At 36.5% G+C, this 27,505-nt stretch overlaps 1 protein-coding gene across 3 annotated transcripts in view; it reads right to left on the reverse strand.

Moving 5' to 3' along the window:
* The window catches only part of LOC127846925 (protein KIAA0100-like), a 115,019-nt gene that overhangs the window by 86,192 nt on the left and 1,322 nt on the right, over positions 1–27,505 (reverse strand). For 2 of the 3 annotated variants that reach the window (XM_052378354.1, XM_052378344.1), the window contains exons 2-16: positions 27,214–27,337; positions 26,801–26,850; positions 24,436–24,586; positions 23,457–23,575; positions 22,921–22,981; positions 20,703–20,807; positions 18,074–18,119; positions 13,198–13,269; positions 10,520–10,625; positions 10,054–10,065; positions 6,435–6,529; positions 5,148–5,212; positions 4,482–4,705; positions 3,272–3,429; positions 928–1,088 (exon numbers count right to left, since the gene is read on the reverse strand). In XM_052378354.1, the coding sequence (XP_052234314.1) occupies positions 928–1,088; positions 3,272–3,429; positions 4,482–4,705; positions 5,148–5,212; positions 6,435–6,529; positions 10,054–10,065; positions 10,520–10,625; positions 13,198–13,269; positions 18,074–18,119; positions 20,703–20,807; positions 22,921–22,981; positions 23,457–23,575; positions 24,436–24,586; positions 26,801–26,850; positions 27,214–27,337 (1,549 nt within the window). The remainder of the gene's footprint in view (positions 1–927; positions 1,089–3,271; positions 3,430–4,481; positions 4,706–5,147; positions 5,213–6,434; positions 6,530–10,053; positions 10,066–10,519; positions 10,626–13,197; positions 13,270–18,073; positions 18,120–20,702; positions 20,808–22,920; positions 22,982–23,456; positions 23,576–24,435; positions 24,587–26,800; positions 26,851–27,213; positions 27,338–27,505) is intronic. The other variant, XM_052378359.1, reaches the window with a different exon arrangement.

The following is a 27,505-nucleotide window of genomic DNA, read 5'->3' on the forward strand; positions in this document are numbered from 1 at the left end:
TACCTAGTGACCTAGTTTTTGACCCGGCACAACCCAGTTTCGAACTCAGCCGAGATTTCATTGGGACAAAGCTTCTGACCAAGTTTCATGAAGATGGGACAAGAAATGTGGCCTCTAGAGTGTTTACGAGCAAATGTCTACAGACGGACGGACATACGACGGACAAAGACTGGTCACAAAAGCTCACCTGAGCAATCAGGTGAGCTAAAAAGATTGGATGTATTTATTCAGGCTCATTTGCAATGAAAGCCTTAAAAACTCCTTTTTTGGTAAGATGCGGCTTTCAAGTGAAGGTTCATGTTTGTCAGCATGATGGGATTAAAAAAGGAAAGGCTAATCATATTCATACAGAACATGCTAATTCGTTGAATTGATATCACTCGTAGAATATAATTTTGTTTATGGATGGGTGCAAATCCCTTGAAGTATTGTAGAATACTTACAAAATAATGCATCTTCATTGATATCTACACACCCATGTAAAAAATATAATATCTGAGATATAGCCCTAAAAAGTTACATCATACAAAAAAAAGCAAAGGCCAATATCTCTTATTTAAAAAGATGTACAGTTACGGTTCATGTGCATGACACTTCTCCTCATTGACATCAATACAAAAATGAAGTTTAATGTTGAAAGCTTGCATCATATCTGAGATATAGCCCTGAAAAGTTACCAAAAAAAATAAGAAAAACAGCAAAAGCAATAACTCTTCTTTTAGGAAGGGTAAGGTTATGGTTCTTGTGCATGGCAAATCTCCTCATCGGTATCTAGACACTCATGAAGTTAAATGTTGAAATCTTATCTAGTTACTGAGACATAGCCCTAAGAAGTTTGTGACAGACGGCTGGACTGACAGATGGACAACTTGATTCTATATCCATTCACCTTTTGCAGGAGATAAATACAACAGTAACACTACTTACTTCCAACACGAGCCTGGTGAGGTAAGCCACATGTTTCCAGTAGTGTTTGTTGGCTGCCAGGTCAGCTATGGGTGTCTTAGTCTCTGCGTTTGTGCAGTAGAGCGTGTTCAACTCCAAATCCACAGAGGCACTGTGCGACTTCAGCATGCTCTGGTCTACATCTGCGATAGGATTTCAGGGATTTTATTTAACCCTTTAGTTTAAACCTATTTATTTAAGCACGATTGCATCAAAAGCCTAAGGCTTACAGAAACACACTTGAGTCCGTTTCCTGGGCCTATAACCAGTACTTGATGTCTTTGGGAAGATCTAGAGAACGCTCCCCAAGTGGGGATCGAACCCATTACCTCCCGATTGCTAGGCAGACACCTTATCCATTACACCACGGCGATTGTATGGGCTGAGATTAGCGAGGCTGTTGCTGCCTCCTGCCTCAAATAAATCCAAATAAATGCAATTAAAGTCAAACACATGCTTGTTCATGCTATTTTTTGTTATTTTGAATTAGAACATTACCTGTTGCAAACAAACAATGACACTATAATAACTAGTCAAGACAAGAAACCGTCCGAGACGGGTGATGCTCCCCAAAGTTTTTTTTTGTCACAATATTGCACTATATATTCAGATAAAAGGAAACGTCTTGAGGGCACAGTAGTTGGGGGGACAAGAATTTTTTTATAGAAAATTTCAAAGGGCCATTACTCTGTGAAAAATCATCCGACCAGAACCCGCTGATATTTTGCACATCTCCTCTTGGTAGTGAAGCTTCCCATAAAGTTTCATTGAATTCCGGTCATTAGTTGCTGAGAAATAGCCTGGACAAAAATTGTGCCAGGACGGACAGACAGACAGACGCACACACGGACAGACGAAGCGGCGACTATATGCTCCCCCCAAAATAAATTTTGGGGGAGCATAAAAATAAAAACAAGAGCACCGCAAATCGGGTGCAAACGCTCGGCTGCGGGTGCAGTTTTGAATAAATGAAATATTGTCAGAATTTATCTATTTATTTTTTTGAGAGGTCACAGTGACCTTGACCTTTGACCTAGTGACCCTAAAATGGGTGTGGCGTGTAGAACTCATCAAGGTGCAGCTACATATAAAGATTCAAAGTTGTATGTGGAAGCACTTTGATTTTAAAGACAAATGTCAAGGTTTTAGCACGACGCAGACGGCGGACACCGGACAACGAGCTGGCTATGACAATACCTTTGGGATTTCTCCGAAAAAACAGACGAGCTAAAAATTATATAGTTAATTAAGATTTCAATTGAGAGTAGTAGAGCGTAACCAAGCAGAAAACTGATGCTGTGACATCAGAGATTAAGCCCTCAGTTTCAGGTCTGCTTTCTACTGCAACAATAGGCTTATCAATAATCTGATAAATAAAGGCCTTGGGGCATGTTTGCACTAGCTCATTCTGCTCCAGTAAATGACTGCCATAAACTGACTACGCAATATAGCTTCTTTTGTTAGTAAAAATTACCCAAATAAAATGTCTTTTGAAAGAATTGCTAATTTTGAAAAACAGTCATCATTTCTGCAATTTTGTCACCATTTTCCTAAGACAGCAGACTTAGTCTAAAACCATGGGGAAACAAGAGATGTGTTTGTCAGAAACACAATACCCCCTATTGCGCCGCTTTGAAGCCATAAATTTGACCTTTGACCTTGAACGATGACCTTGACCTTTAGACAATCAAAATGTGCAGCTCCATGAGATACACATGCATGCCAAATATCAAGTTGCTATCTTCAATATTCAAAAAGTTATGACCAAGTTTTAGGGACGAAAAATACAATGATATTTGACCTTTGACCTTGAAGGATGACCTTGAACTTTTCACCACTCAAAATGTGCAGCTCCATGAGATACACGTGCATGCCAAATATGAAATTGCTATCTTCAATATTGCAAAAGTTATAAAACTTTAACCAAGGTTAAAGTTTTGTGACACACACACATACAATGACTGACACAATGACAGACAGACATGCCAAAAACAATATACCCCCGATCTTTCGATCCGGGGGCATAAAAATAATATCACATAAAAACACATTTGAGGTTCACTTTCAAGTGATTTTAGTATAAGTGACTGACCTATCTAGGGATAACTTTCAATGTTTGGTAGAAAACTTCATGAATTCAAATAAATTTTCTAAGGGGATGTAGCCTTCATTTCTTTATTTAAGTCTTGAAACTATATAAAAAGCAGTTGCAGTTAAAACGTACATATCTGCACAAGACTGTAGCAGAATATCTTATCAAATAAATCATACAACAAAAGAAAATTACTCCAGACTGATATTTTTATTCCCCATTTTACATACAAACCTATATGTCTGGTTCCTGGTTTAATAATGATATGCATGATAACTTTACAGACGCCGAGTACCAGTCCAGGGCAGGATGCAGTGGAGAAAGAGGTGGAGATGTCTGAGAGCTCCACGTCTGCTATTACCAAACGCGTCTTGACTAAGTGGCGCAAACCGCTGACAAAAATATGGACAAATTATGATTTTGTTTGCTTGGATCTTATGACAATAACTGCCCTTATGAAATCAGACAGAGGTAAGGGGAGCATGGCTGTTGAAATAATTGTATGATCAACAGGCAAGTTATGTTCCCAGCTCAGGGAACGATTCTGAGAACTCAGTCAAGGAGTAAAGAATATTCTGTGAAACGGAATATTCAAGATTTGCTTAACTTTTGAGTTGAAGTGGTCATTATCCACCTTTATTTTCATCTTTAATACGTAGAACGTGTTGTAAACTAGAGTTCTGTAGTCGGAAACATATGCCCACCAACCCCCCCTAAACAGGGCTTTGAACTAGTGACCCCAATTTCAACAGGGGTCATCTAATGTCCAAGGCCAATGCGCATGTGAAGTATCAAGCCAATCGGTAAATTCGTTGACGAGTTATTGATCCGAAACAACTTTCACACTTATTGTGACAGTGACCTTGATGTTTGACCTAGTGACCACAATTTCAATAGGGATCATCTACTGTCCAAGGCCAATGCACATGGAAAGTATCAAGCCAATCGGTCGATTCGTTGAGGAGTTATTGATCAGGAACGATTTTCTCAATTATTAATACAGTAACCATGACCTTTGAACTAGTGAATAGGTGTCATCTTCTGTCCAAGGCAAATGCACATGAGAAGTATCAATCCAATCGGTGAATCAGTTGACGAGTTATTGATCGGAAACGATTTCACACTTGATCTCTGACCTAGTGACCCCAACTTCAATAGGGGTCATCTACTGTCCATGGCCAATGCACAAGGGAAGTATCAAGCCAATGGGTTAATCAGTTGACGAGTTATTGATCGGAAGCTATTTCACACTTGGTGTTACAGTGACCTTCACCCTGACCTAGTGACCCCAATTTCAATAGGGGTCATCTAATGTCCAAGCAGTAGCCTGTATATATTTAAACACTAGACACATTATTCTTACTGTTAATTCTATACATTATCCTTGCATTTAAAAATGTATTGGTAAATATGAACCCAGGTACAAAATAAAAGAATCCCCTACGTGCTCTGCTGCCTCTGTAGGGTGGTGGAGGGGCCAAGATAAGCGAGGCTGTTGCTGCTCCCTGCCTCACCCCTGTGACCCTGCTGGATTAACTCTGGCTGACCCCTGTGACCCTGCTGGGTGAACTGGGAAATTACCAGCAGCCAGTACTGCACCTCGTCATGGTGATAGTGGAAGTAGGCGCCATCTATATGGCATCGCGCCCGAACCTCGGTCTGGTTCACCTGGTAAATATTATCAAGTAAATTAAATTATTTTCTGTGCAAGAAGGTAACATCCATTTAACTAGTGTCACATTGGTAGAGGTATCGATTACAACGGTTATTTTATACATTCAGGCATACAAATAAGTGTTACATTAATGTTTTTTTGGTCTGCTAATTGTAAGTTTCTTGCCAAAGCTGACAAGACATGTGTCTATTGTGATTCTTCCACTCATGTCATTTGACCTGGAAATAAGTTTGTGTGACAGACATCAGGTGAACACAACAGTCAAAATAATGATTTTCATTTCCAAATTGCTTTGAAGTGATAATGATTTGTTCATCTTGAATCACTGTGATGTAAATATCATTAGAATAACTCTCTTTTACTTTATATGTTGGTGTTACTCTATATGTAAACACGCTTATTGTGAAAAAGTGTTTAATAATGAATTAAACATACCATAGATTTTATTTCCCATTTCAAAAGTTCAGCAAATCTGGCCTGCTGAGATTTTGTGCTAAAATCTTAAACAAAAATATATTAAACAATTTTTAACAGCATTTCAAACTTGCTAGAAAAATAATATGCTGCATTCAATAAAAACATGTCCTCTAGTGAAAGTCTTGTTAATATTGTTTCACTTGTCCATTACTGTCGAAAGTAATGTTAATTTTACGTCCAAAAGTAGGCCTAGGTCAGTGTCAAAATAAGATCAGGTGATGTGGGTTTATTGACAGTGGTCATATATAACATTCATGCAAGCATTCAAGCTTTGAAATTAAGCGTTATTTATGTTAGACTAAACACATCCTTATGGCTAAACGAAGAATTTGGTCCTTCTGAATTAGCCCTTTCAGTGCGGGAACCGAATTTTAAAGGCCTTTGCAAACAGTTTGGATCCAGATGAGATGCCACAGAACGTGGCGTCTCATCAGGATCCAAACTGTTTGCTATTCTGATAGTATTCTTGGAAACAAAAATTAAAAAATGCTAATTTTAGAACTTCAGCAGACGACAATTTAGCAGACGACAAATTTCCCAGCATGCAAAGGGTTAGTCTTAGTCCAAAACAGGGTGAATGTCAAGATCAAAATGAGTTCAAGTGATGTGGGTGTGTGGATAGTGTTCAAAGACATCATTCATGTTAGTATGAGAGCTTTGTAGGAAGCACTATTGATGTAATTATGTCACAGTGAGATAACCTCGTACAGACAGACAGACAGAAGAACAAACATTCAGACCAATCACTATGTGCATATCGGCATCTGTGGATACTGAGGACACACACAATCTAACACAAATACATTACTGTTACCTTTGTTGATTTCAGATTAAATTTTGTAAAAACGTTTAAACACAAAAAATAAGTAATACATACACCTAACTGACAATTTAAGACACTCTATTTCTGTTACTTCACAAGCAATGAATGGTTTAATGCAGAAAGTTGTACATTATGTTTAAAACAAGTTCAAGACACAAGCTTTGAGGTGAACAAAAATACATATGTGTAAGCTTCATGCCGGAGAAGGCATACAGATGTTTGTTTTTAAAAGGCAACATCAGAAATAGCATATCATGCATTGTGAAATACAAAATATGATGCTGCATATATTTTTTTCCAGTAAAAATATTCATATCACGTTTTGTTTGAAAGCAGCTGCTTGCATAATCAGTGCAGTTAGAATTCAGATCCACATCCTAAACTTTGGTGTATTGCGCTGCTTTTAATATTTAATCACTTACCTTCAATTAAAAGAGTACACGATATTTCTTGGTGATCCCCCTTAATCTCATTGAACAAATCAATGTGGAATGTCTTGATAACAACACTCAGTGACCTAAAAGCAAAACAACAGCTATCAATTTGACACAATATACAGGTATATTTTCCCATATAAAGATATAAATGTTGACAGTAGTCTTTAAAATGTTGTATTAATTGCTTGGTTGGAACAAGATAACATAGCAATATACCTGAACAAAAAATAATTGCACCAGTATGTTTTAACTGGCAGTTAAGATTTGGACCAAGTCTCAGGAAAAATAAAACAAATTTAAGTTATAATTGACATTGCAGCTCATATCAAACAGACATCAATTAGCAATATGTTACTACCATAAATTCCATGTGGATGATTAAATAAATAAGTTGCTGAAATTATCTGATCATAGTGGTTTGTGCTTAACACAAATACTTCTTCAAAAACTGCATCATAAACAAGACTATTGTCAAGCAATATAAGTCCCCTACCGGCTCCACCATTGTCAGAAATTCCAGATTTTTTTATATATATTTGTTGCCATAGCAACCAAAATTTTTATTTAGGAAAAAAATGAAATGACGTGCATAATGTCCATAGTGCCATCTATCCATGTTTAAAGTTTCATGAAAAATTATTAAGAACTTTAAAAGTTATTGCAGGATCCAGAAAACCACCATTTTCAGCAGTATTTCTAGTCTATTTGTTGCCATAGCAACCAGAATTTTTGATGTCGGAACGAAATAAAATGACATGCATAATGTCCATATTGCCATCTATCCATGTTTCAAGTTACATGAAAAAATATTAAGAACTTTAAAAGTTATCGCAGGATCCAGAGAACCACCATTTTCAGCAGTATGTCTAGTCTATTTGTTGCCATAGTAACCAGAATTTTTTACATCGGAACAAAATGAAATGACGTGCATAATGTCCATATTGCCATCTATCCATGTTTCTAGAACTTTAAAAGTTATCGCAGGATCCAGAAAAACCACCATTTTCAGCAGTATTTCTAGTCTATTTGTTGCCATAGCAACCATAATATTTGACGTAGGAACGAAATGAAATGACGTGCATAATGTCCATATTGCCATCTATCCATGTTCCAAGTTTCATGAAAAAATATTAAGAACTTTTAAAGTAATCGCAGGATCCAGAAAAGTGTGACGGACGGACGGAAACAAAACCATAAGTCCCCCTCCGGTGAAACCAGTAGGGGACTAATTAAATATTTCATAAGATCTTTGGTACAACAGGGCTCTGGTGAGTAAGAAGGGCCACAGCATGCAACAGACAATGATGACATAGGCAGGAATAAGCAAGCAACATTTTACAAAGCAAACATCTTTAAAACAAACGGTAGTCAGACTGAGAGAGGCAAATACTCCATGGGTTTGGGGTCTATAAAAGATATCATTAAATGACAGTGATATTTCTCACATCTAGTTTACCTACTCACACATTCCTGAGAGCAGGTTTACCACCTTTCAACACACATACTTATGTCATAAATTTACAACTGCCCTATTTAACCCCTTTCCCACTCAAAGTGAAAGCAAGCAAAGTGAAAATGGCTATGTGAAAAACAGCATAAAGCCAGAACAGCCTGAGAGAAACTCACAGTCTGTTCAGGTATTATGCTGTATGCTGCTTATCAGGACCTAAGGGTTAGAAATGAAGCCTAAAAACTTTAATCTAGTAAAAAATGTCTTTAATTAAATTTAACTGTCTTAGTGACTATAAATAGGACAAAATATGTATCTCAGTGGTAAGGGATTAAATAGGATATAGGTAGATAATGGCTGTAGGGATATAGGTAGATAATGGCTGTAGAAGTAATTATATTCCTGAAATCTTACGATTTGTAGTCAAGTGCTTGACCAACTGGGCCAGCTAAACTGTTAATTGCCATTTTTCTAAGATACGTTCTTACTAGCTTGCCGCACATAAACAAACCGAAACAACTGTTCTTAAAGAAGACCAGACATACACAGAAGAGTCAATGGAATAAAAATATTGAACATAGCAAAGTTTCTGTTCAAGACAGTTGTTCAAAATGGATGGGACGTTATTTTGTTTTCCTGTAATATTTGACTGGTAGCCCTCCAATGTTAGGAATTTTTCTCCAAAAGGGACATGTAATTTAAACTATGGACAGAGCATGCAAAGCCGGAAACAGAAAGTACTAAAAATAGATTCGTACGCAAGATTAAAAAGGACTTTTATGACCCTTACCACGATAGAATTTCAGCTTTAAGATCATTTTGTGTTGTAATCATAAAAATTGAATAGCATTTTTCTGCATTTCATCGGTGCATGACCTGGCAGGAAAAATAACCTAATTTATGCATAAAAGCGTCCGCATTTGTTCCGACAGTTCATACACAGATAAAATGCAGAAAAATGCTATTTAATTCTTTATTAAAACAAGATACAACAGTGGTACTGGTACAACATATGTCGTCCAACAATACATGACAAGGAAGGATAGATGCACTATGGGTGTATACTTTGAAGAAGAGAATTAATATTGAGTGACAACTTTAGTGAGCCTCGCGATGTGAAAAGTGGGTTTAATGCATGTGCGTAAAGTGTTGAGCAAGATTAGCCTGTCAAGTGTGCACAGGCTAATCAGGGACAACACTTTCCACTTAAATGATATTTTTCGGTTAAAGAAAGTCTCTTCTTAGCAATAATCTAGTTTAGGCATAAAGTGTCATCCCTGATAAGTCTGTGAGGACTCATCTGGGAGGCACTTTATGCACATGCATTAAGCCTCTCTTCACAGAGAGCGGCCCATCTGGGACGGCACTTTATGCACATGCATTAAGCCTCTCTTCACAGAGAGCGGCCCATCTGGGACGGCACTTTATGCACATGCATTAAGCCTCTCTTCACAGAGAGCGGCCCATCTGGGACGGCACATTATGCACATGCATTAAGCCTCTCTTCACAGAGAGCGGCCCATCTGGGACGGCACTTTATGCACATGCATTAAACCTCTCTTCACAGAGAGCGGCCCATCTGGGACGGCACTTTATGCACATGCATTAAGCCTCTCTTCACAGAGAGCGGCCCATCTGGGACAGCACTTTATGCACATGCATAAAGCCTCTCTTCACAGAGAGCGGCCCATCTGGGATGGCACATTATGCACATGCATTAAGCCTCTCTTCACAGAGAGCGGCCCATCTGGGACGGCACTTTATGCACATGCATTAAACCTCTCTTCACAGAGAGCGGCCCATCTGGGACGGCACTTTATGCACATGCATTAAGCCTCTCTTCACAGAGAGCGGCCCATCTGGGACAGCACTTTATGCACATGCATTAAACCTCTCTTCACAGAGAGCGGCCCATCTGGGACGGCACTTTATGCACATGCATTAAGCCTCTCTTCACAGAGAGCGGCCCATCTGGGATGGCACTTTATGCACATGCATTAAGCCTCTCTTCACAGAGAGCGGCCCATCTGGGACGGCACTTTATGCACATGCATTAAACCTCTCTTCACAGAGAGCGGCCCAAATGTTTTGAAGCAAAACAGGAAAAATAACATGCAACATTTAAATTTCAGGCATATTAAAAAGCCTTCATACCTCTCAAATGTACTGAAAACAATCAGTTATAAGCAATACAATAATGCTAGAGCTAGTGAACAAAACAGAATATTACTTCAAAAGTAATCAACAAAATCATTCCAATCTGATAATGTTATTTTTTACAGCAATCACTGCAAGTTAGGATTACAAAACCATATCTTTAAGTGAGCAATTTTTCTTCTGTATTATTTCAACAACCAAAATCAATGACCCTGAAATAAATAATTATTGAAACATTTTTAGCATATTTTAGTTGGAAGTTTGCCTTACAACAACTGCAAATAAAATATTTCAATAAATGTTTACATGCATTGTACTAAAGTGTTGTAAACTAAAAAGCTTTTTTTACATTTCTACCTGTGCTAGCCAATTAAAATACAAATGAGTCGCGTTCTGAGAAAACTGGGCATGATGCCCGGTTTTGTCAGAGCAAGGCTCACATATACTTCCTATAGCTCCCCACCTTTGTTTTGTTTCCCTGACAATTTTGACATCCACTTCGGAAATATCAATACCAAGTTCTTGTGGCAGCAGACTGAATATTCTAGGATTGGCTCCATCACCATGATCTAAATAACATGAAATATAAATAGGACAGAAGCTCATCTAGACCTTTGCTCGCCCTTCAAATACAATTGGGAGCACAAAACAAAAGCTGTAAATTAATTTTTCTAATTAGTACAAAAGCATACATTTAACATGTATTTAAGTTCAATTGAATATTGAGAAATCTTTGCATAAAATCCTTGGCCTGAATTTTACAAGGACAGGAAGGATCTTAATTCTGCTAAAATGCAGGTCAAAGTTATGGGCCTTGGTAAGTAACAGTATATTATGACCCCCAAGACACGACTGCTTTATGTTTAAATACAATGTCTGTAGGACATGCAGACACGAAGATACACAACAATTATGAGCAAAACTTAACCTAACTTTTCTAAGAACAAATGGGACATAATTTCTGTTAAGTTGCAAGCTGGTGTGATGTACCTTGGTCACTAGCATAACACGATTTGAATGTTAAGTTAAAAACCTGAGGCAGAAACAGTTATAGAAAGTTGTAGGACGTGCAAAAAGGGCATTAATTCTGCTAACTGGCTATTTGTAAAGACCCTTCTTTGATTGAAAACCTGGAGCAGATAAAAGGGTATGGATAATGGTAAACCTTTTACCCCTTAGATACGTATTTTTACGCATTTTGTAATCCCTTAAACAGTTACATTTAATTAAAGACCTTTCTTACTAGATTAAAGTTTAAAAGGCTTCATTTCCAACCCTATAATGTTGAGCAGCAAACAGCATAAAACCTGAACAGACTGCCAGTTACTCGCAGGCTATTCTGGTTATATGCTGGTTGCACATAACCATTTTTTTTTCTTCTGAGTGGGAAAGGGTTATGTTGCAAAACTCAACTAAGTTAATGAACAGTTTTGCTTTTGCATTGTTTAACAATCTTTATCACCACATTAATCCTGACACTAAATCTGTGCTAAAAATTTGGTATGAATACTCCATAGTGGAACATAAAATACACTTAAACACCGTTATTTCGAACAACGATAATCCGAAGTCACCGTTATTTCGAAGTATTTTTCCAGTTCCGATTTTTGTTCTTCTTTGTTTAATGTAAAATTTCATTGTTAATCCGAACTTCGTTAAACCGAACAAATCGTTAATTTGAAGTGATTCTGTCGGTCCCAACACTATAATTCGCATCTAATCATCAATCTTTAATCCGAAGTCAAAGCTGCAAAACGCTGAGCATAATTTCACACCTTTGTCGTCTGGGCGTGGAGCGTGGAAAGCTGATAATTACACCTTTGTCGTCTGCGCAAAGCGTGTTAATTTTATAATGTCATCAAAAGCCGATAATTACTATTTATGTAGTTTTGCATTCTTTAGTGACAAATAAACATGTCATGTTAGGTCTGAGTAAATGTGGTCCAATGAAATTCATCTTTTATAAACTCCACCTTCTGCGAGCAAAAAAGGGCAGAGTGAGTTCTTCAATGTCCTTGACAAATTGGAGAAATATGTTACACGCGTCCAGTATAGTGCTTCTAAGGCCAGTGTTCAGAGAGAAATCGCGTCTTTTTTACAAAAAAATGTTAATTCATTTCCGAAAATGTATTCATCTGTATTTACATGTATGGCAATTTGTGCTATTCGTTATATTTTATATGGTCTGATAATTTGAAATTTGTGCTATTCGTTATACTTTATATGTTCTGATAATTAATGCATAATTATTCATTATATTTTATATGTTCTGTACCTAGAAAAAACATAAAAAGAAGAACAAGAATCGTTGTATTCCTTCGTTTGTTACAAGTAAAAATATATTGCAATCTGACTTGTTTACGTTTTTAAGTAAAACAATTATTAATAGTAACGTGTAACCGAACCATGTGAATTCCACGTTTTATTATTACAGAATCAAAGAAGTCTTCTGTCAAATGTTTATTTCTAATTAACATTAATCCGAAGTTTTTTAACAGTCCCGACGATTTCGAAATAACGGTGTTGAAGTGTACCAATATATTAATTTGATATTATCAAACACAACAGACATGGAGAGTAAAGAATCTGGAGACCTTTGCAATAATCTTTTGTAAGAAGCTTGCATAGACCATTTGCTTTTCTTGCATCTTAACATTTCGCTCTTTCAAATACGTAAATATGGCTTTTTATACTTATTGTCACTAACTTATGGGGGGTATTGAAAAATAGTAAATTCATGAGTTCAGTTACACCTGATTAAAAATTGGGACCACCAAAGCTGTTCGCTTTCAACAAGTACTCAGTTGACAGGGTGTGGTTAAAAATGGTTTCACTGTAGTTATATATGTTACAATTTTTAAAAAAGTATATATTTTTCCCAAATGGGACCTTAACATTCCTAATTGAAGGTTTTCAAATAAAATAAAACAATAATTTTTTGTTTCCATATCATTTCAGCCTCATAAAAAATAATACTGAAAAACTCTTATATTCTTAATTTGAAGCATTTTTAAAATCAACACTATTTTTCCAATTTTAGTCAAAACACCACGAATTTTTCCAATTCAAAAGGACCCAGCACCATTCCCAAAATGGTGAAAAAAAACACTGCTGGATGCTTCTGTGTCTAGATACACATACCAGGTAGGACATCTTGCTGAGGGTCTGGGGGCCTGGTGGGAGGTTTCAGGTAGTGAGTCCCAGACAGGAGACCTGTAATATACCAGCAAGGGAATCAATGCAGCATTGACTCCCACAGGTTAGCCAATAGCTAAATTTGGCTCATTTTGGAAAGATTTTTTTTAATGACAATACTTTTCCTCCAGAAAAATAAAAATAAAATGACAAGCAAATTAACATAAAATGACAAGCAAATTCTTTTAATTGATATCCCCGGCCTAATAAAGTTTGTTTATGGATCGGAGCAAGTCCCTTGATACACAGTTGAATCATTAAGTGTAGGATATAATTAACAGGTTATAATTAAGTGTAGGGTTATTGTTTTTATCAACAGCAATGCTCTTCATTGATATCTTGACACTCATTAAGATTCATGTTGAAATCTTGTAGTGTATCTGAGACATAGTCTGGAAAAGTTACAATAACTCTTGGTTGAGAAAGTGCAGGGTTGTTTTTTTTGCATGTCACTTCTTCCGCTTGATTTCTACACACCCATGAAGTTTCATGTTGAACTGTTGTATCATATCTGAGATATAACCCTGAAAAGTTCCAAAATACAAATACAACAAAGGGCTATAACTCTTATTTAAGTAAGTGAAGAGTTATTGTTCTTAAGCAAATGCATTCTCCTCATTAATATCAATACACCCATAAAATGTAATGTTGAAATCTTGCCAGGTATCTGAGGTATGGCCCAGAAAAAAATAATCATACAAAAACAACAAAGGGCAAGAACACTTATTTAAGAAAGTGAAGGGTTATGGTTCTTAAGCATGGCACTTCTCCTCATTAATATCAATACACCCATGAAGATTAATTTTGCCTGATATCTGAGATATAGGCCTGAAAAAAAATCATCATTCAAAAAAGCAAACAAAGGGCAATAATTCTTATTAAAGAAAGTGTAGGGTTAAGGTTCTTGAGCATGGCACTTCTCCTAATTAATATTTATACACCTATGAAGTTTGATAATGATATCTTATAAAGTTTTTGAGATATAGCCCTAAAAAGTTTTGTGACAGACAGATGGACGGACTGACAGACGGATGGACTGACAGACAGAAAAAAAAATTCTATATCCCTCTGTCTTGGGCAGGGAATAATTACACCAAGAACAATTTTTCTGTGTACTGGTTGAGATGTTACCATTACATAACAAGAATCGATGCTCCCCTAATGTTCGCTATGAGAAACTGTAACCGAAGTGTGACATTGAGAAAATCTATTATAAGCCTCAGTGACCTTGACCCCAGTGACCTCAAACCTCATCAAAAGGTAGCGGTCCATGCAAGGTACCTACATGCCAAATATGTAAGAGATCGGTAAAATATTGAAGGTGCTATGAGAAACTGTAACCAAAGTGTGACATTTAAAAAATCTATTATTAGCCTCAGTGACCTTGACCCCAGTGACCTCAAACCTCATCAAAAGGTAGCGGTCCATGCAAGGTACCTACATGCCAAATATGTAAGAGATCGGTAAAATATTGAAGGTGCTATGAGAAACTGTAACCAAAGTGTGACATTAAAAAAATCTATTATTAGCCTCAGTGACCTTGACCCCAGTGACCTCAAACCTCATCAAAAGGTAGAGGTCCATGCAAGGTACCTACATGCCAAATATGTTAGAGATCGGTCAAATATTGAAGGCCCTATGAGAAATTATAACAAAAATTTGAGCGGAAGGAAGTAAGGAAGTAAGGACAAACTGGCAACTGTATGCTCCTCGAAATTTTTCTGGGAGCATAATTACCATAAGTTAACCATTTAGTTTTTTTATTACAACAAAAAGGTGTTGCAGACAAAGTATTCCCTGCCAGGGGTGCATTGTTTTCAAAAAGGTTAAGTAAGAATTTGCAATCAAATTTTCAATTTAAACAAGTTTTGTCACAGGCCAACTAGCCATCCCATCTAGTTTCAGAGAAAAACATTTATCAACCAAGCTACACTCCTTTTGGAAGTTTTCACAGGACACATATTGTGTTATTGTTTCTGTAACCATGAAAACAACCACACAACCAGACACAAAAACACCTGAAATGATGTGCATAGTCCCCGTATGACTCTTTATCTCTCATCAACCAAGCTTTATTTCTTGAGTTTTTAATTATTTCATAAATCATAGCAACTACAATTTTGGTCTGAAGGAATAAATGGAATAACATGCATACTCTACACACTGAGTTTTTCAACCTTGCTTTAGTTTTTTTTGAGGTAATACAGAATCAAGATTAAGTTGTCAACTATTTTTGTAACAAGAGAAATCACAATTTCTGTCTGACAAAAAACTGAAATAATCTGCATAATCCCCATACATCCATCTGTTCACCAAATAAAAATACAGAAAGCTGGTTTTGTAATTAATATTAGTGAATTAACAAAATAGAATGATACATATTATAAACAACAAGACTATTGCCAGGCAATATGTGTCCCCTACCGGCTCCACCATTGTCAGAAATTCCATCATGGTCAGATTATATATATATATATTGTCCGCATTGTCATCTATCCATGTTTCAAGTTTCATGAACAAATATAAAGAACTTTTAAAGTTATCGCAGGATCCAGAAAACCACCATTTTCAGATTTTCAGCAGTATTTCTAGTCTATTTGTTGCCATAGCAACCACAATGTTTGACGTAGGAACAAAATGAAATAACGTGCATAACGTCCATATTGCCATCTATCCATGTTTAAAGTTTCATGAAAAAATATTAAGAACTTTCAAAGTTATCGCAGGATCCAGAAAAGTATGACAGACAGACGCACAGAGCGCAAACCATAAGTCCCCTCCGGTGAAACCGGTAGGGGACAATAAGGCAGAAATGGGCTTCAAGCCTACAATCTGCCCCACAGGTGGTTAGCTTGTGGCTAGGATATTAATTAGTGAATACATCATTTTGAATAATAAATAATCAAAATATAATGAAAAATCTACTTTTCAGAACTTCGCGAGTTGGATGTGTTGCCTGATGGTACATACCTGTGCTAATTGTTAACTATTATATCGAGGATGGGCATTAAAAAATCTATTAAAAAAATAATGTTTAAAGTTATGCTCAAGAATAGTAGTTATGAACTTTTTTTTGATCGCGGTCGCAGATTTCCAAACCTAAACACAGACCCTAAGTTCAAGGTCAAGGTCACAGGGGTCAAAAATGTTGTACACATGGAAAGGTCTTGTCCAGATACACATGCGTACCAAATATGAAAGCAATATATGAAGGGACAAAGACGTTATGAGCTTTTTTTAAATCACAGTCACACAATTCGAAACCTGAACACGGAACCCAAGTTAAAAAATTTCATGTGCATGGAAAGGTGTTGTCCAGATACACACCGTACCAAAAATGAAAGCAAAATCTGAAGGGAAATAGTAGTTATGAACCTTTCTTGGGTCGCAGTTGCAGATTTCAAAACCTGAACGCTGACCTAAAGTTCAAGGTCAAGGTCACAGAGGTAAAAAAATGTATGCGCATGGAAAGGTGTTGTCCAGATACACATGCATACAAAATATGAAATCAATATCTAAAGGGACACAGAAGTTATGAGCCTTTTTCGAAGGTCTGCGGCCTTTGTGACCCTGCAGACGCAGCTGCCGACACCGCCGAAGCAAGTAACACCTATATGTCCCCTCCATTGTCAAAACAAAATAAATTCACTATCAAATATATATATGTATATATAACAAGGTATCCATCTTAAGATCAACCGAAAACAGGTAGCATCGCTTTGGACAGCCATTACCATGAACTCGGTCAAATTGAACGCAGAAATGAATTTCCTTTCTGGAAGTGTGCATATCTCGTATATTTCTACAAATGCTTGGATTAAATTTTAAATATTACACGATACACAACTCCCTTTACCTACTTGACAACGATCAGTTCCGATTTATGAATGAAATCTTTATGTGTAAAGACACACCTTTGCATTGGACCAATGAAATCACTCGTGTTTAAAATGTCTGCCAGTTGAAATGTATGTAAACAAAAGTTTCAAACGGCACTGGACAGTTAGTGTTGATACATAATGTTACAGCACGAACGGTAAGAATGTTTTTTCACACGTGTTACTGAATTATGGTATCGAGGTCCTTGAACTTTGCAGGGAAAATGCCCTTTACTCCGTGAAGATTTCAGTCTTAGATCAGGTCTGATCGACAACGAGTAGGTCACGCCAGTTGTGTTTCGTGTTATTTCTTAAAATTTGACCCAGCATTTGTAAAAAAATCCTTAAAGATATGTACATTTCCAGAAAGGAAATTCATTTCTGTGTTGAATAAGACAGAGTTCGTGAAAATCGCTGCACAACTTATGAAGCTATGGCTGTTCAAAGCAATACACCCCGTTTTCAGGGCATTTTGAGTTAAATACCTTGTTATATATATATTTGATAGTGATTTTTTTTTCAGAAAAGTTGATTTTTCGTTATAATTTGATTATTTATCATTCAAAATGATGTTTTCACTTTTTAATATCAAAGCTACACGCTAACCACCTGTGATCTGCCCTAGCAATATAGCAAATGTAACAAGAGATGTGTTTGTCAGAAACACAATGCCCCCTTCTGCGCAGCTTTGAAGCCATATATTTGACCTTTGACCTTGAAGGATGACCTTGACCTTTAACCACTCAAAATGTGCAGCTCCATGAGATACACATGCATGCCAAATATCAAGTTGCCGTCTTCAATATTGCACAAGTTATGATCAATGTTAAGTTTTCGGACGGACGGACAGACAGATGGACAGTTAAAAAACTACATGCCACCCTTGTGGGGCATAAAAACAAAACAGGCAATTGTTATCATTTTATCCATGAAAACTGACTTACCCTCTGTCAACATGATTTGTGGCTTCTTTACCAGCAGCCGTGACCTCTGCAGAAAGAAACAGCACACATTTTTAAATTGGTTATGCTTAAAAAAAACAATTGGTTAAAAGAATCCATTTTGTGAAAATAGACTGTTCAGCTTACCAGCATGCACATGAGTGTAATAAACCAGCAGAACCCTTCTAGGTTACAAAACATTTTTAAAAACTATATTCCAACATATCAAGCCCATTGTCAATAATACTTGTAATTATTCAACAAGCTGTAAAATGCAGATGTTTGACCTTTGACCTTTAGTGGGACCTTAAACTTTAACTAAATGATGCAGTAATTGTGCAAAATTGGAATTAAACTTGTAAATAACATTTTGGACATGACCTTTGACCTCCAGTGGTTTTTAAACTTTTCAATTTTCTAAGGCACATTAAAAAGTTTGCATTCCCCCCCCCCCCCAAAAAAAAATTCAAAACCTACACCAGCGTTTTCATTTTCCAAATCAGATATTCATGAAATATTTATTCCGAAAATCAATAGACTAAGTCCTCTTTCCAATAAGAACAAATAAGCCTTGACCTTGTATTTGTGACCTTGAACAATAGAGACAGTTGACAAGCCATCTTTATCTGACCATGCTGAACATTTGTGATAAATGAGTTCAAAATTGTATGATAACTTATAAAGGTCGTCAGAGCAAGCTGTTTATGCCCAAATATTTAACCACTAACCTTTGAGTGTCGCCTTGGACTCTGAGTTAGGTAGATGGTTGTTACACATTACATGCCATCTTTATGTGGTGTAAATATGTGGAAAACTATTACAAAATTGTATAATAAATTATGGAAATAAAGTGTGGAAAAGCTTTGTAGTCGAAAACTGAACCTTTAATCTTTAAGTGTAGCCTTCACTTGCCAGGTAGAGAGACGAGCGCTTGGCATGACACATCATCTTATCATGGTGGACATTTGTATTATTATAAAAGTTGTTTTACAATTGCATTCTAGATAATTAAGTTGCAGTATGCACACGCTGTTTTATGGCCGCATTAAACCTATGTTATCTAAGTGTGCCCTTGACCTTAAAGATAGCGAGACAATTGTTACATGAGACACACGGTCTTGTCATGGTGGTCCTTTCTGCTAAGTTTTTTAAAAAAGGCTCACAGTGACCATAAGTTTTAAATTTCAATACCAATGGCAAAGCTATTGTCCAGAAATGCTATATATATGCTCAAATTTGACATTTGACCTCTAAACGTGATGTTGACCTTAAAGATAGGGAGATGGGTGTTAGATATGAAATGTTATCTTATGATGGTGAATGCTTTGGAGAAAAAAAACCAATGTACCGAAACTAAACTCAAACTTCAACAAGAGATGTGTTTGTCAGAAACAAAATGCCCCCTATTGCACCGCTTTGAAATAAAATTTCAATATATCATTTGGCAGGTTAGAAATTATTTCCCTTTTAAAGCTAATTACTTCCCATGGATTGTATTTTTTTACTTTTGACCTTGAAGGATGACCTAGACCTTACACCACTCCAAATGTGCAGCTCCATGAGATACACATGCATGCCAAATATCAAGTTGCTATCTTCAATATTGCAAAAGTTATGGCCAATGTTAAAGTTTTTGGATGGACGGACAGTTCAAATGCTATATGCCACCCTACAGGGGCATACAAATCAGGTAAATATCTAAAAGTGTTCAGGATGCCAGAAGGACAGACAGTTTGAACAAGTCTGGAAAATGGAATGTTGGACAGAGAGACAGACAGCTATATGACACTCTACCAGGTCATAAAAAAACAAAGTTACAATCAGGACATGCTCCGAAGTTTTAATGCGTGCACAAACACTTGACAATTGTGAATGCAAAATCTAGCTTACCAAAAGCATACTTGCCAAAATCAAGGTGCTATGAACTTTTGCTCACAGAGAGCAGCAACTGGTAGAAGGTGAACATTATATTTTAAAAATATAAACTTTTAAGAAAAGGACACAACATTTTCAAGCATAAAAAGGCAAGTGATATGAAAGAAAGTTCTTTCATTTTAAACAGACAGAATACATTTAAAAATGATTTTTAACAAGACTATTGCCGAGCAATATATGTCCCCTATCGGCTCCACCATTGTCAGATTTTTAATTTTTTTTTTGTTGCCAGAATTGTTATGTAGGAAGAAAATGAAATGATGTGCATAATGTCCATATTGCCATCTATCCATGTTAACAGTTTCATGAAAAAATATGAAGAACTTTTAAAGTTATCGCAGGATCCAGAATAGAGTGCAGGATCCACCATTTATAGCAGTATTTCTAGTCTCTTTGTTGCCATAGCAACCATACTTCTTGATGTAGGAACAAAATGAAATGACGTGCACAATCTCCATATTGCCATCTTTCCATGTTTCAAGCTTCATGAAAAAATATGATGAACTTTTAAAGTTATCGCAGGATCCAGAAAAGTGTGACAGACTGACAGACACACAGAGCGTACACCATAACTCCCCTTCGGTGAAACCGGTAGGGGACAAAAAGGATTTATCAATTCATTAGACATAACCATCATGGACCCCATGGACAGGAAACCAGCATTTTTCTTCAGCCATGGTAACTTTAATTTTCATACCTTTAATTTGGTGATGTCGGATTGGTATACACACAGGTCAGCATACAAACTGAATGACATTTCTGCCAAACATGGCCCTTTATTATCCTGAAGGTTCCCGTCAGTCTACAAAAGCAGTAAATTAAAAGACTTTCATTCCAGACAAATCTAAAAGTCTAAATTAATATCTATTGATTTTGACCAGATACATGAAACTCATATGCCTGTCCTTTGTTATACAGGTCATGTCAGAAAAATACAGATGGACTTTGATTTTTTAGCTTTTTAGCTTTTTTTGGGGGGGGGGGGGGTATACAAGTTTAATGAGTGAAAATAATGAAAAAGATTAAGGTATATCACTATATCCCTACAGTTTAACCAAAAAAAATAAACAAAAAAATGCTAGGTGGCAGTTGATATCCGTTTGAAATACCGATAGCAATTATCTCTGCTGTATTACTTTGGGAAGAACAAAAGTTCATATGATTTGATTACACTACCGGTATTCAGTGTTTTTTTACATCATTTTGGGAATGAAGCCCGGTCCATCTCGATTAGGAAAATTGCGTCGTTTTGACTTTTTGGGGGAAATAAGGCTTGGTGACTTATGGCTAACAAATGCTTTAAAATTTAGAGCAAAAGTGATTTCCATATTACATTTACTGAGGTTCAACTTCAGTGCTTTCCACAGGGTTTTTTGTCAGGCGCCCCGGGGCTGATAGGGGTGGCTCGGGAGGGTTGTCCCCTCCCGACGTTGATTTTTTTTAATTTAACGTGTCAATTGACGTTTTGTGGTGCGTTATAACTCAAAGAAAAACAGCGTCAAAAGACGTCATTTGGTGCGATATGATTCTTCAAGACAATGCCCAAGTCATTTAAAAATATATATTGTTTAATTGTTTTAAAACTTTCCCGCATAGATATTAAAATCTCGACTCGAACGATTCCCCAATACATCCGTTTCAACCCGACTTTATTACTGTATACTAACCACTTTTCAAGTTCTATTTATGTATACGAGTTACTCCCAAGCGATCAATTCTGACTATAACTCGGAGGGATTTATATATTACCTGATATAAATCCTGTTTATTCCGTTTTTATAAATCACTTTCTGGTAAATATTTACGATAAAAGCTCTCAATTATTTCTTCAACACAAACATTGCCATTTTTCTATAGTATCAAATAAATTTTAAGTGACTATAGATTTAATGAAATATTGCCTCTGAACTAGCGTCAATCCCCTGACGTGTTGTGTGCTTGTTAAAACGCTCAATACACGCACGCTTTATATGCAAATGACGCGACGCTGTACATGCTGCATAATTTTCACGCTCTTTTTAATTGAGAAAAAGATTAGACAAAAAATAAATTTTGAACAAAAACTGTTAACAACAACACTGCTATTAGTACATATGTTGATGTATTGAGGTTTTGTAAATTGTAAATATCAATTAACTCAGCAATTATATAGTCTTGCATGCACATATTTGACAGACATATTTAGAAATCAAATGATTATTAGATGTGAAAACCATTGCTGGGTAACATAGATTTAATGAGATACAAAATGCTCATTTTTATTTTTGTGTGAAGCACTTTATTCCATTTTAATTTCCTGCAACGATATCTATTCATACAACACACAAACACTAATTTGGTACATGAACATGTGTTAAATATTTTGATCCGCAAAAAACAAACAAGAGCACCACATAACGGGTGCCACGCTCAGCTGCGGGTGCAGTTTTGAATAGATTAAAGCTTGTCAGAATTTTTTTATATTTTTTTTATAGGTCACAGTGACATTGACCTTTGACCTAGAGACCCAAAAATGGGTGTGGCATGTAGAACTCATCAAGGAGCAGCTAAATATGAAGTTGAAGGTTGAAACACTTTGATTTAAGAGCCAATGTTCAAAACCTTGACAAAATGGTAAGGTTTTAGCACGACGCGGACGGTGGACACGACGACGGACACGACACGACGAGCTGGCTATGACAATACCTCGGGTTTTCTCCGAAAACAGCCGAGCTATAAAAAGCATTTGTATATTGTAAAATCTATGTTACCAGACCACATCTAGCGGTGAACTTTTGGATATTGCTATTAGGAACATTGATTTTTTTATGAGTTAACTTTATTTTTGCAAAAAATTGTTTAAAAAAATATGTGTTGATTGTGAGGGTTTTTGGGCTTTTAAATATGGCCATTAAGTCATCTTCATTCCTAGATACCTGCACAACGCTGCGCAGAGCTCGACACGTCACACTTCCAGCATTGACGATCACTTGAAGGCTAGAACAAAACACTTAAGTTCATTTATTAAGATAAAATACAGACACATTTTAATTTTTTGATTATTAGAGAAACTTATGCTGACGTTTTGTGAAGATTGTAATTAAATTACATCATTTGATAGATTGAATAGAATTTAAAAGCCATAACTTGACTAATGAAATTGAATTTTAAAGCTGTCATAATTTGACAGAGTCAATGGAATTTGAAAGCTCAAGTATAACACTAATTTTTTTTTTTAAATAGCCTGAAAAAGGTTTTTCAGCAATGTTGACCCTATCAGGGTTCAACTGCAGTTCTCTTCATTGAAAGGATGTTGTGCTTTAATCAAACAAGCTTCTACAATAGAACCGGTCAATTTTTTCAAATTCCTTCCTTCTTCAAAATTCTTAATCGCATGCATAAACTTTACCAGGCTTTGTCAGTTTCAACGCTCAACACTAAAAGCGACCATTCACACATTTAGAAGCATCACCTGTCCTCAATGCATGAGATATCCAGACCAAGCCCCTGCCCCTCCACATGGATAAGGCAGTCAGCAATCATCGTTTTCAGCAGCATCACAGTCAGACTGTCAATACGGATACCGAAATGCTGCAATGTACAGACAGACGCATCTAATTAAATATTTTAACTAGGCTAACTGTCGGCAAAATAAGCTGTTAGCTCCAATTCCTACATTACTTCTTTAGACAAAGAAAATGTTACAATCTCCAGTCTATGAAATATGAGGGGAGTGAAATTTACCTACGTGCGAAAACGATGTCCTTAATAATGGGGCAAAAACAGTTCAGCCAGCACCTTTTTATTTTGTTAAAGGTTCTTGTCTGGAAGCAACCAGATTTTACTGTGTCCATACTTCATAAATATAAAAATTCACTATTATGTTGTATCTAGCCAATGTTAACATTGACGGAGTTTATTTTCCGCCAAAATGTTACACAGCTGTATATTCACACTTCAATTTTTAGAAAAACACCTATATATAGGCGACACAGTGACAAACATGAAATTTTGGTGACTACAAATTAAGTAAAGGTGTCCTGATTTTGTCAGTTGGTAGCCGTGCAGGATAGGTGTATTTTAACAGATTTGTACACCCCTGTAGAATCAGAGCAAACCAGAGTCAAAATTTACCAGTGCATTTGGGTCAGCTTATTTTTATTTTACCACTGGGTTAATAGATTATCAATTCTTTATGAAATAGTAATTAACAAATTCTTCTTTTTCTAAAAAAAAAAGAGAAACTGACACTCCATTCATAGAAAACATATTTCTTTTTTATTTTGTGGGATTCTTCTTGCTTCAAGTATTCTTTAGTGTAGATTATAGCATTTCTTATTATGTTTGCTGTTTTAAGAGATTTGTAATTAAATACTGACTTCTATACACAAATTTGATTTTTTTTTAATCTGCTTATTTATGGATCAGCAGATTAGCCCCTGACTTCATACCTGTATGTATGTTGCCAACTTCAAGAGAGCATGAACACCCCCAGATGCCCCCTCCTTCCTGTTGGTTGGGGCAGGATGGGCGCGCTCTCTGATTGGTTCATTTGTATTGGCCTGTATACGCACTTCTCCCAAACACAGCACCAGCGGTTGTCTGTGTATCATAGGATAATGAATGAACTAAAGTGATGCTTGCACAAGATGTTTCAGTCTTCTTATTTTGCTTTTTGCTATGGTCAACAGTATTTCATAATCACAACAGTCATTTAACCTACACACACTTTTGCTTGTTTAGTTGCTAAACCAGTACTAATTGCAAATTCTCGGTTGCCATCTAATGTTGACCAGTTACTGGCAACTGCCCTACTTAAATATTGGTATGGGGTAGGGGAAATGGCAGTAGAAATTATTTCATTACCAAGCCTACACAAGTTATGTGGCTGAGCCAAACATCAACCTGCTATCTTCTGATTTAAAGTCCAGTGCTAGGATGATGTCACAGTCAAAGTATTTAGACCTAGGCATTCTTAACACGTTCTCGATCCAATGATATTGTTAAAATATCAACTAGAAATGGCGCGGCTGCGGCTGACGCGTATAATCCCCACGCCGCAACAGTTGACAAAGGGGTCAGATCAAAATTCCAAAAAGTGCAATGTTGCACATAATTATGCTCATAGCAACCATGTGTTCAAGTTTCAATGTTCTAGTGCTAATATTGTAGGAGGAGATAGTGGCCAGGACAGACGGACAGACGGCGGAGATAACCCAGGGCCGTCACACTACTTTGGGGGAAGGGGTCCGCAGCCCTTAGGAGGGGGAATTTTCGCGGCGTTTCCCTTTTTGGGGGATTTTTTTACTTACTCTCTCATTATTTCATTTGTACATGTTTGCACTATATTCATTGCATTTTTCATAATTTAGTTTGTTTGAAAAGATTAAATTGAAATAGAATTGAGATATAATAATCATGAGACACATCTTTCTATTAAAAAAAAAAAAAAATTATTTTTTTTTTTAGGGGGAATTTTCCCCCCAAAAGGGGAAAAAGTATACTTTTCAGGTGGGGGACTGCCGCCGAAAATCGGCGGCAGATTTGATTGATTGAGGGCCCTGTAACCACATAATCCCCCTGCTCCAATTCCGAACGTGGGGATAATTACCTGGAAATGGACTTCTTAGGATTAAACAAATGTATTTCAAAGGCAATTAATTGATTATGAGCATTATGTAAAATTGCAAGCATATTTTATCATTTGAATGTTTGTCAATTGATAAAATTATTCATTCAATTTCAAAATTTTAGTAAAAAAAACGAAACAATGCATGCCTGTCATTATTGAGTTTAACAAGCAAATTCGTTGAATTGATATCCCCCGCCATTATACTTCTGGACACAAAAGTTTTCTGGACGGATGGACAATGCCAAAGTTCATCATCCTCTTATCTATATATATACTCATACCAAGTTTCAACAAGGGACAAAATTGTCACAAAACCAGGTTTTCATTGTGAAAAAAAATCTGATAAAGAGAGAAAACTCAAACTGAACTTTTGAAATGAACAAACAAAATTAACCCCCTTTGTAAGTTTGTTTTAAAAAATAATAATTTTTAGTCGTGGCGACCTTGACATTGGAGATATTGACGTTATTCTTTCTTGCGACACACCGTCCCATGATGGTGAACAAATGAGCCAAATGATTTTAAAATCTCACAATGAATGACATAGTTATGGCCAGGACAAGCTCATTTATGGCCATTTTTGACCTTTGAACTCAAAGTGTGACCTTGACCTTGGAGATATCGACGTAATTATTTCGCGCGACACACCGTCCAATGATGGTGAACAAATGTGCCAAATGATTTTAAAATCTGACAATGAACGACATAGTTATGGCCCAGACAAGCTTGTTCCGCCCGCCCGCCAGCCAGCCCGCCAGCCCGCCCGCATTCGCCAATCTAATAACCATTTTTTTCCTTCGGAAAACCTGGTTAATAAAATATGTCAAAGCACTTCCAAGATATGCCTCCGGACACACACACAAACAATTTTTTCAAGATACAAAGGGCCATAACTCCGTTATTATCCAATGGTGTACAATGCCATTTGGCGTGCATAATCCTCTTATCCATATATATACTCATACCAAGTTTCAACGAAATCCCTCAAAGCACTTCCAAGATATGGCTCCATACACAAAAGTGCCGGACGGAAAGACGGACAGACAACGCCAAAACAATATCCCTCCCCCTATGGCTGAGGATAATAACAAGGGCTGGATGCATTAGAGAATTTTTTTCACCTAACTTAATGATAATTAAATCAGTATATATCATGAATTCAAGTCCTGCCATTTTGCATCTACCTGAACTGGTCATTGACATAGCTGCTGGATATCCAGACCTTGTCAATCTCCTGAAAAAGAAAGGGTTGGTCAATTATTTGTATAACTGTACTGTATTAAACAACAATCTGCTCAGCAAAATCATTGTCCTTTGAAGGCTTTGTAATTAGTAATATACTAGTGGAATATTTGAATTGCAATTATTATCACTGGAAGACCATGTGGGATTTTCAGGCAGCACACGTCTAGAAAACCATAAACTTTTGATTCATAAAGAATTTGTAATTGAGCTACATACCACCTGAAATGTTTGCATTTGGTATATAAACCCTGTGAACGCCTTGCAAATGGGCTGCATACTACTTGAATAACTGACATTTTAACTAACCACTACTTAAAAGACTTGCACTTGGGCTAATATATGGGCTACATACCACTTGAAGGCCTTGCTTGACACTGATGTGAATCTTATGAAAGGCTCCAAACCCAACTCGTGCAATCTTCACAAGGATACCAGTCTTTCTTCGTATTACGAACTGCAGAATCACTGCTATTATTCTGAAGTAAAACAGAAATTAATGAAATATTATAGGCAAAAAAAGGTGAATTTCTGACCTGGAATACAGTGCAACACTTTTCTAAATGTCCCTTATTACCAAGTTTGTTTTGTATGTACTATATAAAATTTAAGAGGTTAACAATACATAGTCTCAATAATTAAACATA

The sequence above is a fragment of the Dreissena polymorpha genome, chromosome 1, assembly GCF_020536995.1.
Source record: "Dreissena polymorpha isolate Duluth1 chromosome 1, UMN_Dpol_1.0, whole genome shotgun sequence".
Lineage (NCBI taxonomy): Eukaryota > Metazoa > Mollusca > Bivalvia > Myida > Dreissenidae > Dreissena > Dreissena polymorpha.